A 13,246-nucleotide genomic window follows, 5' to 3' on the forward strand; every position below is an offset into this window, starting at 1 on the left:
CAGAGGGGAGCAGAGGGGAGTGGAGGGGAGCAGAGGGGAGTGGAGGGGAGTGGAGGGGAGGAGAGGGGAGGAGAAGAGAGGAGAGACTGGACCTGGCATGGGCTTTTGAAACCTCAAAGCCCACCCACCCCTAGTAGCAGACTGCCTTCTAATCCTTCTGGTTCAGAACAATTCCACTCCCTGATGAGTAAGCGTTCAAATATATGAGTCTATCGGGCCATTCTTATTCAAACCACCACACCTCAAAGGGCTCAAAGTTTACAGGTTTGGTTTGTCACAGGTTTGACTTGTTACAGTTTTGATGGCTGCTCAACCTGCATGGTTAGGGGCTCCTGTGAAGCAGTGTAGCTGCCTCCGTGTAGGCAGACACCTGCTGCCCTACTATCACATGGCAACTCTCACAAAAATGACAATCCATTTTAGGAGAAAAAAGAATGGAATTAGGACGTCCTTGAGCTCATAAGATATAGAAACAAACCATCCATAAGACCATCTCCTCCCCTCCCCTCCCAGAAGAATAAGAGCTTAGCATCTCTGCCTTCAGTATTTGTCAAACTCCTTCACTTTATGCCACCTGTTCACTTCTGCATATGGTCCCTCAAGGAGTGCTTAACCTTTACATTAATCCCTTAAGAAGCCTTCCCCAGCCCAGGCTAAAGGCACAGAGAGTAGCCACTGCCACTAAAGAGAGAAACTGAAGAAAAAATTAAAAGACTGAAAAACTTCCCATGCTCCTGGGCTAGAATAATTGATTGGGTGGCAATGGCCATTTTGCCAAGAGCAATCTAGAGATTCAGGATACTCTCACTCAAAACTCCATAGCTATTCTGCTTCTTCATTGAAATAGAAAAAAAATGAAAGTTTAAATGGTAACATACACAATGCACATACATACCACATGTACACACATACACACCACACACTCATACACACACTACACACACCATACACACTCACACACCACACACATATACTACATACTCATATACACTACACACATTTATATACCACACACATATACATACACATACATATCATCCACACTCACATGCATGCCCCACACTATATACACTCATATATCACACACACACATACAACAAACAGACTCATACATCACATACTCATACCACACACATATACCACATACATATTCACATACCACACACACTCACACACTACTCACCACACATACTCACTCAGATAACACTCTTACATACCACACGCATATAAACACATACACACACACCACACACTATACATACCACATTTATACACCACTCATAAAGATAGATATATATTGCTCATAATATATATATACATATATATACATATATATATCATATATGCACATAAAATAGGAGAGCAAAAGCAATGCAAACAAAAAGAATATGCCAGGAGGTATCACCATACCTGATTTCAAGTTATACCACAGAAACATGGACTTAAAACAGCATGGTACCAGCACAGGTCAACAAAACAGAACTGAAGACCCAGGTAGTAGTCCACACTTATACAACCACCTGATTTTTTACAAAAATGCCAAAAACATGCACATTAGAGAAAAGACAGCATCTTCAACAAATGGGGTTCTGAGAAACTTGTATTTAACATGAAGAAAACTGAAACTGGACCTTTACCTTTCACCCTGCACAAAACTCAACTCCAAATAATCAAGGAACTCAACATAAGACCTGATGTTATGAAACTGTCATGCTGAATAAACCATCTTGTGTCTCGTATTGTCTCCTGGGGTGTGCAAGAGCTAGGCTTGGCTTCTAGTTATAATAGCCTCCAGTCTGAAGAACATCCTACCCAATTTACCCTCCAGAGCCCTGCAGCCATCTGTCTGTCATCATCAAGGCGATGTCCATTTGCTTCCCGCCTCTGCCCTGCAGCAATCTCATCCTCCCACAAGGTGACCTTTGCATTGTAACTAGCCCCAGGTGCAAACTGAAGGTTGCTTACTGCTTCTTAGTGCCAAATTATCAACTTTGAGCACCCTCTGTATCTAAGGTAGGTGGGTGGAGAAATGCTCCTGGTCGACCTTTTACGCTACAAGTACTCACATGGTATCTCACAGAGGTCAGGTGAGATATCCTACAGACAGTGGGATGTTGGCCTCAAGTGCAAAAGTTTAAAAGGTAACTCAAAAGCTCAGTAATGGCATTAGTAACCATTTAAAACAATTCTTTCAAATGCAAAACAAATTGTAGGGAATAAATATTTTTAAATTTTGAAAAACACAACTAATGACTACAGGCAGAGCCCCTGGACTGAGCAGGAGCCCCACTCTGTCCCCAGTTTTCAGACTACTTCCTGAGGGTAACTTCCCAAGCTAAGGCTGGGTGAGGCTCAAAGAAATCTCAGCAAGGCAGGCCCCTGGTCAGGTTTGTAAAGCAAGTTGGTTCCAATCTATCTGAAAGGCCATCAGAAACTGGAGGAGCCAACATTTAAGGATAGCCCTGGTGCCCTTGTAATGGATATTTACTCTCTGTGTCTGCAGATATCAGCAGGCTTCTCCAGCCTCTGTTTTGCATGGCTGCTCTGCCTTCCTATGGGTCCCTGAAACATTCATCCATCCAGTTCTGGCCTGAAGCACCTCTCAGCTCTCTTGACTATTTAGCACATGGTCATATACTCTCAAACTGGGCTTAAGTAGATACTGGTCAATAAACAGTAAGTTTACCTCCTGTCAAGAACAAGAGGCCTTTCAGAGATGGTGTTTATTTGCAGCGGAGTACAGAACTCATGGTTCTACAGCCTTCTCTTCAGTGGTTTGTTTCTATAGTATTCAGTACTGGTCCTACTAGGTGAGGTCATTGCTGTTGGCCACTTCTGTAGATGGACCTTCTGAGTCACTTCTAAGTCACCTGTCTGAGTGATGGGTAAGAACTTACAGAATGCATGTATGTTCCAGGGCCTCATCTCTATCCTTGATCCTCTGGCAACATCAGGGAGTCTCTCCTTCCTGGACAAGAGGAAGATAAAGGGGCCTGAGGAGGGGCTCCAAGATGCTTCAGTGCCTGCATGTAGGGTGAGGCCATTCTGTGAAATCTGCCCCACCAGGCATGTTGGCAACACTGGCACTGAACACCTCGCTGCGAGGCCTAGCACCCAGCTTTGTCTATGCTAACACCAGAATGATTTATCTCCCATGTAGTCAGTTCTCTCTTCCTAGGGGAAGCTCCACACTAGGAACAAGCCAACACACAGCCATCTTGACTGCAGCCATACCATTTGAGTTTCTAGTGTTTCTAGTACACCTAACAGGGTGGGGGAAGCTGAAACCACTCTGCTCAAAGCTGGCTTGACAGGTCACGTCTGCAGGATGGGCTTGAAAGCACATGCAAAAGCAGAAGGAAATAAAGGAGGTGACAAGCTTCTGATGCCCCTCCATGCCCTCTGCTGACAGGCAGCACCAGTCTTCTCCATACCATATACATGGTAAGTAGGCGAGACACAGGCAAAGGCTATACAAAAATTATACTGAAAACCCCATCAGAGTCAAGTCCAATGATGATCCTTTCACTTTTTTATGATTTAAAAAAATGTAATTAATCTTCCCTCCAAGTGCTAACCAAGGCCTGACTTGCTTAGCTTCTGTGATCAGACCAGACCAGGTTTATTCAGAGCAGTACAGCCCTAGATAAAAATTAATTAATCAAAAAGAAAAGGTACCTGCAATTATTTTTAATCATTACTTAACTTTGTGCAAATTAACCTTTAGAGTTTTTCTATGTTAAAAATACATTGGCTTGGGTTGGAGAGATGGCTCAGTGGTTAAGAGCACTGGCTGCTCTTCCAGAGGTCCTGAGTTCAATTCTCAGCAACAACATGGTGGCTCACAACCATCAGATCCGATGCCCTCTTCTGGTGTGTGTCTGAAGACAGCTACAATATATATATTGGATGTATCAGCACCTGCCTGTCATTCTATCCCTCTAGACAGTGGCGGGAAGATCTCCAATTCAAGATCTTCTCAAGCTAGGGCACCTTAGAAAGGGCCTATCTCAAAACAAAAACCAAACAGCATCTATGTCCAGCGAAAAATTTCAAGGGGAACACTTTACTGCGCTCTGTCCCACTGGGTATTCAGTACCATTTGGATGGAATTCATGCCACTTAAAGCTGCTTTGTCCCTGAATGCTGTGGTTTATGCCTGCTTTCTTCCCCAGCTGACTCACGGTCAGAAGTGAAGGCAGAACCTTCACGTGCTCAGTGGGGACAGCTTCAATAAACACCTACTGAATTCATGAATAGATTTTGACAACACCCATTTTCTTCCAAAATAACACACCCTCCTGGCATGATCATTATGAAATAAAACAGATATTGAGAAATAGATAGTTCCATGACTCAGCGAAATATCATAAGGAAACTAGGAAGCAAGCTTCCAGCAGGTGCCATATCTGCGTCTACCTGCCTTGCCTCCACAGGTGGGCCTTGCACATCTGCCCTTAGGCTCAGATGCTACTCTACTGTCCTCTGACCATTTTTCCCAACTGTAATTTGCTCTTGGGCTCTCCCTGGATGACCTTCTTCCAGCCCCTCCACTCTAAAGCTGTGTCCATGCACAGCCCTCACTTCCAATAGAAAGCAGGTACATATGCACATGTGGTACAGAAAGCTGAGGCTAATGCCTGGGATCATCTGCCATGACAACTCTTCTGGTTTATTTGTTGTGGTAGACACACTCAAACTCTGAAGCAAGAAATGTGACTCATTTCCACAGGCAGTTTACTCTTGAGATCCCCTGACTGCCTCCCAAAGCCTGAACTACAGACACGTGCCATAGCCAACCAGCATTTACTTCATTACTTTGGATCTAAATGAGCCATCTCTCTACACCTCCTGCCCTACTCCGACTTCTTTAATACGTGTTTGGTCACTTCTGCCTCCCAGGGCAAAGTAAAATAAAATAAGATAAACTCCATAATCAGGACCCAACGGAAGAAAGCTGAGACATGTCTGAAAAGGACAGTTCCGTGAGGTAGTAGGTGGTCATGGATGTGCAGCCTGAATCCAGACTGGTCATAGTGACCAGTAGCATGTGCCTCACCATGCTGTGGAGTACATAAGTGGACATCTGCAGAGTCCCTCTTCCTCTCCCCTTCCCCTCTGCATCCATCTTGGTCTAGCTCCTGGAGCCTAGCTGCAGTACTCACCTTTGAGAACAGGTCTCTCTCCGATGCTTCGGATGTTGTAGAGAGTATTGGACAGAGGCACGTCAGGAATGAGCTCTGAGAGCAGGTACCCAGAATACCAGGCGCACAGGGAGGAGAAAATAAACAGTAGTGCCTTGAAGATGCCTGGAGAAAGATAACAGGAGTTCCTGGAGATGACAAACTTCACTATGGACACTCGGAGTTCCTCTCTACAGCCTATTACCCTAGCCATTTCTGGGGCCGAGACTCTTGGTAAAGGTTTGGGGGGGAGGAGTAGGCACCTGAGGTCCTCCATGGGTACTGCAGTGGAAGGCAGACAGCGCAAACAGAAAACAGGAGCGTTTGCTAGAGCAGGCAGCTATACTGATGTTGCCCTGTATCTCAGAGCTTCCTCACAGATTCAGAGTGTGGGTCTGAGGAGCTGCCACCACTGAGAACAGAGCTTTTGCAAGACAAGCTCAGCCTTGAGCTTGCTCCTGGGGTGGAACAGAATCTCCAGAGGGTAATCTTAGCCTGCTCTGTTGTTTGCTTGTTTTCAGTCATGGCATTTCCCTGTTAAAAATGCCATCAAGGGACCCTGAGCGTGTACAATGGATGGCAGCTGAGCCTCGTGCTGGAAGTCCCCTAAGTGGGGGGACACCCACAGATCCTGATGGTATGTGGTCCCCTTAGACCTTTGCATGGTAGCTTGCTATCAAAAGTCACCTAGCCACAAAGAGCCACAGATAAGTGCTTGTAATTCCTTAGGAAGACACTTCCCTCCTCCTCGTTGCCACAAGCCTGCATCAGCCATAAGAGATGAACAGAAACCGGGAAGATGGAAGCAGGAACAGTGAGGGAAGATAGAGCTAGGCAGGGAAGGGGCTGTGGAAGCTGGAGGAGTCACAGGAGAACACAGGCTACTGCTCGTCAGTCACAACCACAGGACCTCAGCCTTGTCAGGGGGTTATCTCCTTGCCCAAAGGACCAAAGAGAAGGTTTCTCACTATGTGCTCTACCAGTCAGGACAGTGGTCAGGACAACTCTGAGGCCCATGAAGATGAGACAGGTGATGTGAGTGAGAAAATGTCTCATGTGTGTTATTAACACTGGATCCCCAGATGGTGCAGCTGTTTGGGGAGTTTTGCAAATTTTGGAGTAGAGTTTTTCTGGAGGAAGCATGTCACTGCGGGTGGGCTTTGAAATGTTATAGCCTACCCTACTTTCTGCCCCCGCCCCACCTCTGCTTCCTGACTACCAGAGTCAAGATGTCCCTGCTACCAAGCCTTTCCACATGGTAGATTCTGTCTGGAACAGCACGTTCTAGAAAATTCTTTGGGGGTGGATTTTAGGCTAGGACAACTGCAGAATATGAACAAAGCCAGGAACAGACCTTTGCATGCTAGCCTGGACAATTTCATCCTAGTGCTTGTATAAAAAAAGGAAATTGGCAGATGAAATGAAACTCAAAGGGTCACCCAGACTCCCACACAGGAGAGGCCCTGAGCAGGAGCAGTTGTGCTACTTTTGGAATGGCTGAAGAACAGATTATCAGAGCCAGTGTGGGGATCTGACTAGGAAGAAAACAGAGAGTGTACAAAAAGCCAGACACCCTCTGACAGGACTGCCTGTGGGCAAGCAATGAGTTCCTGCTTGGACTCGCATTGGGACTCTGTTCTTGGGTGGGTACAGCCTCTGGCCTCCAGCATGAGGCAGTCTGGCTTTTTGCAGTGACATGAGGCTAGAAGAGGGCAGAATTAACACCAGGAGCATTTGTAGTGTAGGCAGAGCCAGGAGCATCCAGGGACCAGTCTACCACCAAAGGAGTAAGGATGGGGACAGATGCAAAATCCCCCATTGGTGGCTTGTACTCATATCTTGGGCTGCCATAACAAAGTACTGTGGACTAAGAGCGTCAATTGAAACATTTTTTTCATGATAGTAGATGCTGGGGCCAAGATCAAGGTGTCCCAGGGCCAGTCCCCCAACACATATTGGCTTGTAGATAGTATCTTCTTCCTGTGTCCTTGGTGGTCATCTCTCTGAATGTGTCTGAATCTTGATCACTTTTTCTTGAGAAGACAAAGTCCTGTTAGCTTAGGCTATAACCTATGAGCTCATTTGAACTCATCTGAACACTTTAAATGCAGTCCCATTCTGAGGTCCTGATGGACATAACTTCGGCACAGGAATTTGGGGCACAATCCAGTCCCTATCATAGCTCCAGGAGGCTACAACACAGCCTTCTCTACGTCCCTGGGCAGACAGGACACAGGCAGTCTGTCCAAACTGCCTACCAGCACTAATAGCAGCAAAGACTTGGCATCAGAACTGAACATAGGGAAGGTGCTTCTGGAAGGTGGGAGCCTGGAGACTTTGGGAAAATGGCTCCCAGCACCTTTGAATTGGTGACTGCCCTGGTGGGAAGGGATCCAGCAGCTTCAGAGGCAAGGGAGGAAGAGCAGAGTCTAGGGCCTTGTCTGTGGTTCTGTAACCAGAGCCCAGTCTTTCCTCAGATAGTCGGAAGCATGAGGGTAAAGGCCAGCACTTGGCACAGGAGTCTGTTAGTTGATATCGAAGTACTTGGTCCTTAGATGTATGTATTCTGTGCAAGTATATGCACCTGTATGTATGTCCATATGTGTATGCTCATATGTGTTCTAGACTTTTCCTCGATGCCTAGGGCCTTTGAAGCCTGGCCATATAACTGAAGAGTGAACAAGAAAGCAACCCTAAGACTACCTGATGCTATACACAGCATCGTATGGCTCGCAGAATCTTTAAAGGGACAGATAAGTTAAAAAAGAGGCAATCTAGAAGGACCCTGACCCAACTGACTGTGTCTTTTTAAGAAGAGGTGATATGACACAGACACACTTGGAAGAAAACCACTAGTCTTGGTAATGGGTTTCTTCCAATCTGAGAGAGGACAAGGAAGCTGCTCCCACTGCTTGCCAACAGTCATCCAAGTCACTGGTGACAGTTAGACCTTTTAGACCTGAAAAGCCAGGAAGGCTGAGGCTCAAGAGCCATCTCTCTGGGCTCAGCTGGCTTTGGTGTCCACTGCCTCCTTGCCCTGTATATTGAGGATTTTGGGGAAGGAAGTGCCACCATTAACCACCTTGCCAACACCCCAGCTGAGGAAGAAGATACCCACAGGGATGGCACTGTGGCAGCTTCCTAGGCCCAGTGAGAACAAATCTGAAGCTAGACAGCTGAGTCAATGACAAGGTCTACTCCAAGAGCACCGCCAAACCCTTAGCTCACCAAGGTAACACAGCCCCTCCTCTTACAATCACACCTGCTGGAGAAGTACAATTGTGAAATTATCTGAAATCTTTGGATGGATGGTCCACACAGCTCTTGTGTAAGTCATAAGGGCTGTGTAGAAAATGGCTGCCAGTGAGAGAAAGCAACTAGTTAACTCCAGCTCTCTCTATGTATACAGTCAGGAAAATGATATTCTAATCATACTATATGGAAATAATGAAAGCATTCTTCCAAAAGCACTAGAATGAAAGCCAGTGCCCCACATGAAGGACATGTTTCATTTAACATTCATCTGTCAGGGCCATGGATGTTCCCTGAGAAATGTCATTATGCAAAGATCACAGAGCTCAGTCACACAAAGAGGATCGTTCCGCAGCAGTACCTCATCATGCTGACCTTGCTCATATAGACGTACATGTGCACACACATCTCCACCCACTTACCATACAAGACACCAACTGATGCGGAGGCAGGGAAGAGGCCTGAGAGGCAAGCCAAGAGCACTTCCCCTTTCTAGGCCAGCCATGTTTGCACAGCACCTGCTATGTTTGCCAGGCTGCTACCACTAAGATGGCGCTTGCCCTCAGAGAAGGTGGCTTCTTCACAGTGTAAATGACAGAACTCTACCCACAGAAGGCAGGCTCTGGGAAGCTCAAGAGCTGAGGGAAGAAGGGAGCCTTCTCCCCCTTGACTGTCTTCCCAAGTCTCTTACCAATGTCAAGTATCCTGAGAAAAATAAAAACCCAAGAGAGGGTGCTGGGGTGCTGTCAAGACCATCAGTAACCAGGGTTCCCACTTCTCACTTCCCCCAGTAAACCCCAAATGGGGTTGTCTTGCTGTCTTTTCCACTTTTCATAAATTCCTAAGCTGGTCAGCTAACCCCTAACCCCGCTGTCCTGGTTCTAGGGTCTCTCACTCCGAAGGGCTGGTCCCCAGGGACTAAGCCACCTTGGTCACCCCTGCCCACCCTCACCTGTCTACTGTGTAGGTGGGAGAGTACATATAACCCCACCCCCACTGAGTAATAAGAAGAGATGGAGGGAGGAGTAGCCCTCTCAGAAATCTCAGCTCTCACCCCTCAACCTACCAGATTTTGGTTCCCACCAGGATCCTAAGTGTCACAAGAGGTGGCCCTGGCCAGAGCCTTCGCCCTTCTGTCTCAGCTTGGCAGTTAGGGAGGTGAAAGGAAGCTGCTACCCTCTCCCATGCAGAAGCAAGTCTAGCTGTCCTGGGACTCACCTGTAGCAACTGGACGCATCTTCCAGAAACTGCTCTCTTTCTACCCAGCTCTTGGCTGCAATTCCCAGGGACCTGTGAAAGCTGGCCTACCTGCCTGCACTGCAAGTAGAATGTGACCGCCTTTGAGGTAGGCAGACAAGGGCAGACCAATTCCCAGCAAATGGGAGGACCCATACAAACAAGGAAGGTTCAAGGAGTAGCTAGCAGACTGGCAGGCTAACAGGTATGGGTGGGGCTGCACAGGTGGTAGAACCCTGGAGCTCCAGAGTCACCTGAGAAGCAGGAGGCACTTTTTGTCCTGTTCACCTGGGGCTACAGGTGACCAGAGGCTAGAGCTGATGTAGTCAGAGAGAGCCCACCAGAGTTTACGCTAAGGGAAGACAGGTGCCCTTAACAATAGCATTCCTGACCTTAATTTCACAAGAAATGGCTGTAAAGTATAGATTGGCTCAAGCCTTGTGAACACAGAATCCTAGAGTAGAGCCCCTGCTCCAAATGTCAAGGCCCTCTAAATTGTGTCCAAAGTAGTCACACTGCCCACTTACTGACATGTGACCCAGTGTGGCACCAACCCCTTACCTTCTTTACTGATGGGATGATTATTTGGGGGAAATGAGGTGAGAAAGGGCTCCAGGTCCGTTGGGACATGTATGTACAAGGACATGGGGCTCAGAAATGGTGTCAAGTGGATGGATGAAGGCTTCCTAGAAGGTTTCCCCACCCATCCACCTGAGTAGGCACAGTGCCCTCTCAATCTCCAGAGTTGAGGTTTTCACAGAACTTTTAGCTCAATATAGTCACAGTGGTCTCAAGTAACTAAGGTAAGCTGAGGCCCCAGTCCAGCTTCTGTAGGAATTCTATTCCATCCTTATTGCTCCTCTTCTAAGGAGCCCAGAGAGTTGAGTCATACAGCACAAGGTACTCTAGCATATGGGAACATACCTCTACAATGTTCTGGAAAAGGAAGGAGAAGTATTGACGATGACATGACAGTTAGTATTGAACGTCAACTTGACAAGATCTAGATCCACCTAGGAGACAAGTCTCTGGGCACGTGTTTGAAGGGCTTTCTGGATTAGTCAGTCAAAATCAGAGAGACCACCCTGAATATGGGTGGCATCATTCCGTGATCTAGGGTCCTGACCGGAATGGAACAGAGACAGCGTGCTGAGCAACAGCATCCATCTCTCTCAGATTCCTGACTGCAGACACAACTGACCTCATATTCCTGCTGCCAGGATTTCCCCACCATGGTGGACTGTGAGCTAGAGTAAACCCTTCCCTAAGATGCTCTTGTACAATGGCATTTATGAGACTTTCTGTGTTGTTTCATCCAAGGAGACAAAGGAAACAGACTCTTCTCACCTCCTCCAGTCCTCCCAAATCAGAGGGACCAGATGACAGAGACATTTAGTCAGGCTTCTTCCTGAGGACTTAAGTATTGTCCCCATGCTGGGAATAACACCTGTACACTACAGAACACACACGCATTGCTCTGGAGCGCCAAAGCCAGCCTCCACCTCAACTCAGCAATGATCTGAAATGACAAACATACAACTCTATCATTACCTCGATTTCATCCACCAGGAGTCTTACCTTCATCCTCCTCTCACTTGAATTCAGAGGTGGAGCTTTTATCTATTGGTTGGTTTTCATGTATTATAATTATGATTTAAAAATATAAGATGTAGGGGCTGTCAAGATGGCTCAGCGGGTAAGAGCACTGACTGCTCTTCCAAAGGTCCTGAGTTCAAATCCCAGCAACCACATGGTGACTCACAACCACCCGTAATGAGACATGAAGCCCTCTTCTGGCATGTCTGAAGACAGCTACAGGGTACTTATGTATAATAATAAATAAATCTTCATATATATGTATATATATATATATATATATATATATATATATATATATATATATATATATATATATAGTATATGTGGTTTTGGATACCTGCTTAGCCTTATTATGTGCATGTGTGTGCCTACATGAGTTTAAGTGCACCATTGTGTGTGTGAGCCCTCAGAGATCAAAAAGGAGCATTGTAGTTTCTGGAAATGATGGATGTGGGTGCCAGGAACTGAACCAAGTTGTCTGTGAGAGCAACCAGTGTTCTTACCCACTGAGCTGTCTCTCCAGCACCATCCCTTACAACAGCCAAGTCTGTATTACTGATCTCCAGAAACTGTCATCTTTCAGAGTTAAAACTATACTTATGAAAAACTGTCTCTCTTAATATCATCCTGAGTAAGGTAACCCAATCACAAAAGAACACACGTGGTATGCATTCTCTGATGAGTGGTTATTAGCCTAGAAGTTCGGAATACATGAAGAACAACCCACAAACCACAAGAAACTCAAGAAGAATGAAGACCAAAATGTGGACATTTCATTCCTTCTTAAAAGGGGGAACAAAATACCCACGGAAGGAGTTGCAGAGACTAACTATGGAGCAGAGACTGAAGGAAGGACAATCCAGCCTGATATAGCTGTCTCCTGAGAGGCTCTGACAGTACTTAACTAATACAGAAGTAGAGGCTCACAGCCATCCATTGAACTGAGTACAGGGTCCTCAATGAAGAAGTTAGAAGAAGGACCAAAGGAGCTGAAGAGTTTGCAGCCCCTTAGGACGAACAATAATATGAACTAACTAGTACCCTCAGAGCTCCCAGGGACTCAACTACCAACCAAGGAGTACACATGGTGGGACTGGTTGCTCCTCCAATGGGAGAAGAGGCCCTTGGCCCTGTGAAGGTTCTGTGCCCCAGTGTAGGGGAATGCCAGGGCCAATAAGTGGGAGAGGGTGGAGTGGCAAGCAGGGGGAGAGGGGAGGGAACAGGGGTTTGTTCTTGTTGGTTTTGGGGGGTTTTTTGTTTGTTTGCTTTTTGGAGGGGAAACTGGGAAAGGAGAAATCATATGACATGTAAATAAAGAAAATATCTAATTAAAAAAAGAGAAAAACTGTCTCTTGTACTCTTGTGTTTCATTCCTTCTCTCTTCTCTTTCCCCTCCCCTGCCTTCCTCTTGCTCCTCCCTTTCTTGTTATTCTACCACAAAGGGATATGTGATCTAATGTTGACTCTTTCCTCCATTAAGGTGATTCTGTGAGGTGTTTTGTCACTGTGATAAACAGCTGACAAGCACAACACTTAGGCCTATCAATACCTGTGTACAATCCCTTTGTCCTTTAAGGCTTTGAGGCAGCCAGACACTTGGCTGAATTGGAGGCGGTTTCAATTATTCTCAGCTGACCAGCTATAAGGAAAACAAAAGGTTCTCCTTGCCCTTGGATTTGTATTCCCGAATGATGCAGCATGGTGGAAGGGCTGACTCTATGGAACTCTTCCAAACCTGGAGGAGGGTACATTCATTTCTGGGGTCAGAGAGGCTGACATAGCCCAGAGAATCCCAGTCAGAGACAGAAATATTTGTCTAGTTCTAATTTGTGGGTCAAATGCTTCTGAACACCAAACACCGTTTCCACCCCAGAGACATAGTTTGTGGTTGTTTAAGAGAAATGTGTCCCCTTAGTTTCTGGCATTTGAATAATTGGTTCCTGGTTGACGGTGCTGTCTGAAGAAGCTTAGGAGGT

The 13,246-nt window shown here is 46.3% G+C and overlaps 1 protein-coding gene across 7 annotated transcripts in view; it reads right to left on the reverse strand.

The window, feature by feature from the left end:
- The window catches only part of Fam3b (FAM3 metabolism regulating signaling molecule B), a 53,376-nt gene that overhangs the window by 22,531 nt on the left and 17,599 nt on the right, over positions 1-13,246 (reverse strand). For 4 of the 7 annotated variants that reach the window (XM_031364837.1, XM_031364832.1, XM_031364835.1 and 1 more), the window contains 2 exons: positions 5,166-5,309; positions 2,898-2,968 (listed from right to left, as the gene is read on the reverse strand). In XM_031364837.1, the coding sequence (XP_031220697.1) occupies positions 2,898-2,925 (28 nt within the window). In that variant the 5' untranslated portion in view covers positions 2,926-2,968; positions 5,166-5,309. Of the gene's footprint in view, positions 1-2,897; positions 2,969-5,165; positions 5,310-9,653; positions 9,779-11,018; positions 11,191-13,246 lie in introns of those variants that run through there. The other 3 variants (XM_031364831.1, XM_031364830.1, XM_031364833.1) reach the window with 2 other exon arrangements.

The sequence above is a fragment of the Mastomys coucha genome, unplaced genomic scaffold (assembly GCF_008632895.1).
Source record: "Mastomys coucha isolate ucsf_1 unplaced genomic scaffold, UCSF_Mcou_1 pScaffold12, whole genome shotgun sequence".
NCBI lineage: Eukaryota > Metazoa > Chordata > Mammalia > Rodentia > Muridae > Mastomys > Mastomys coucha.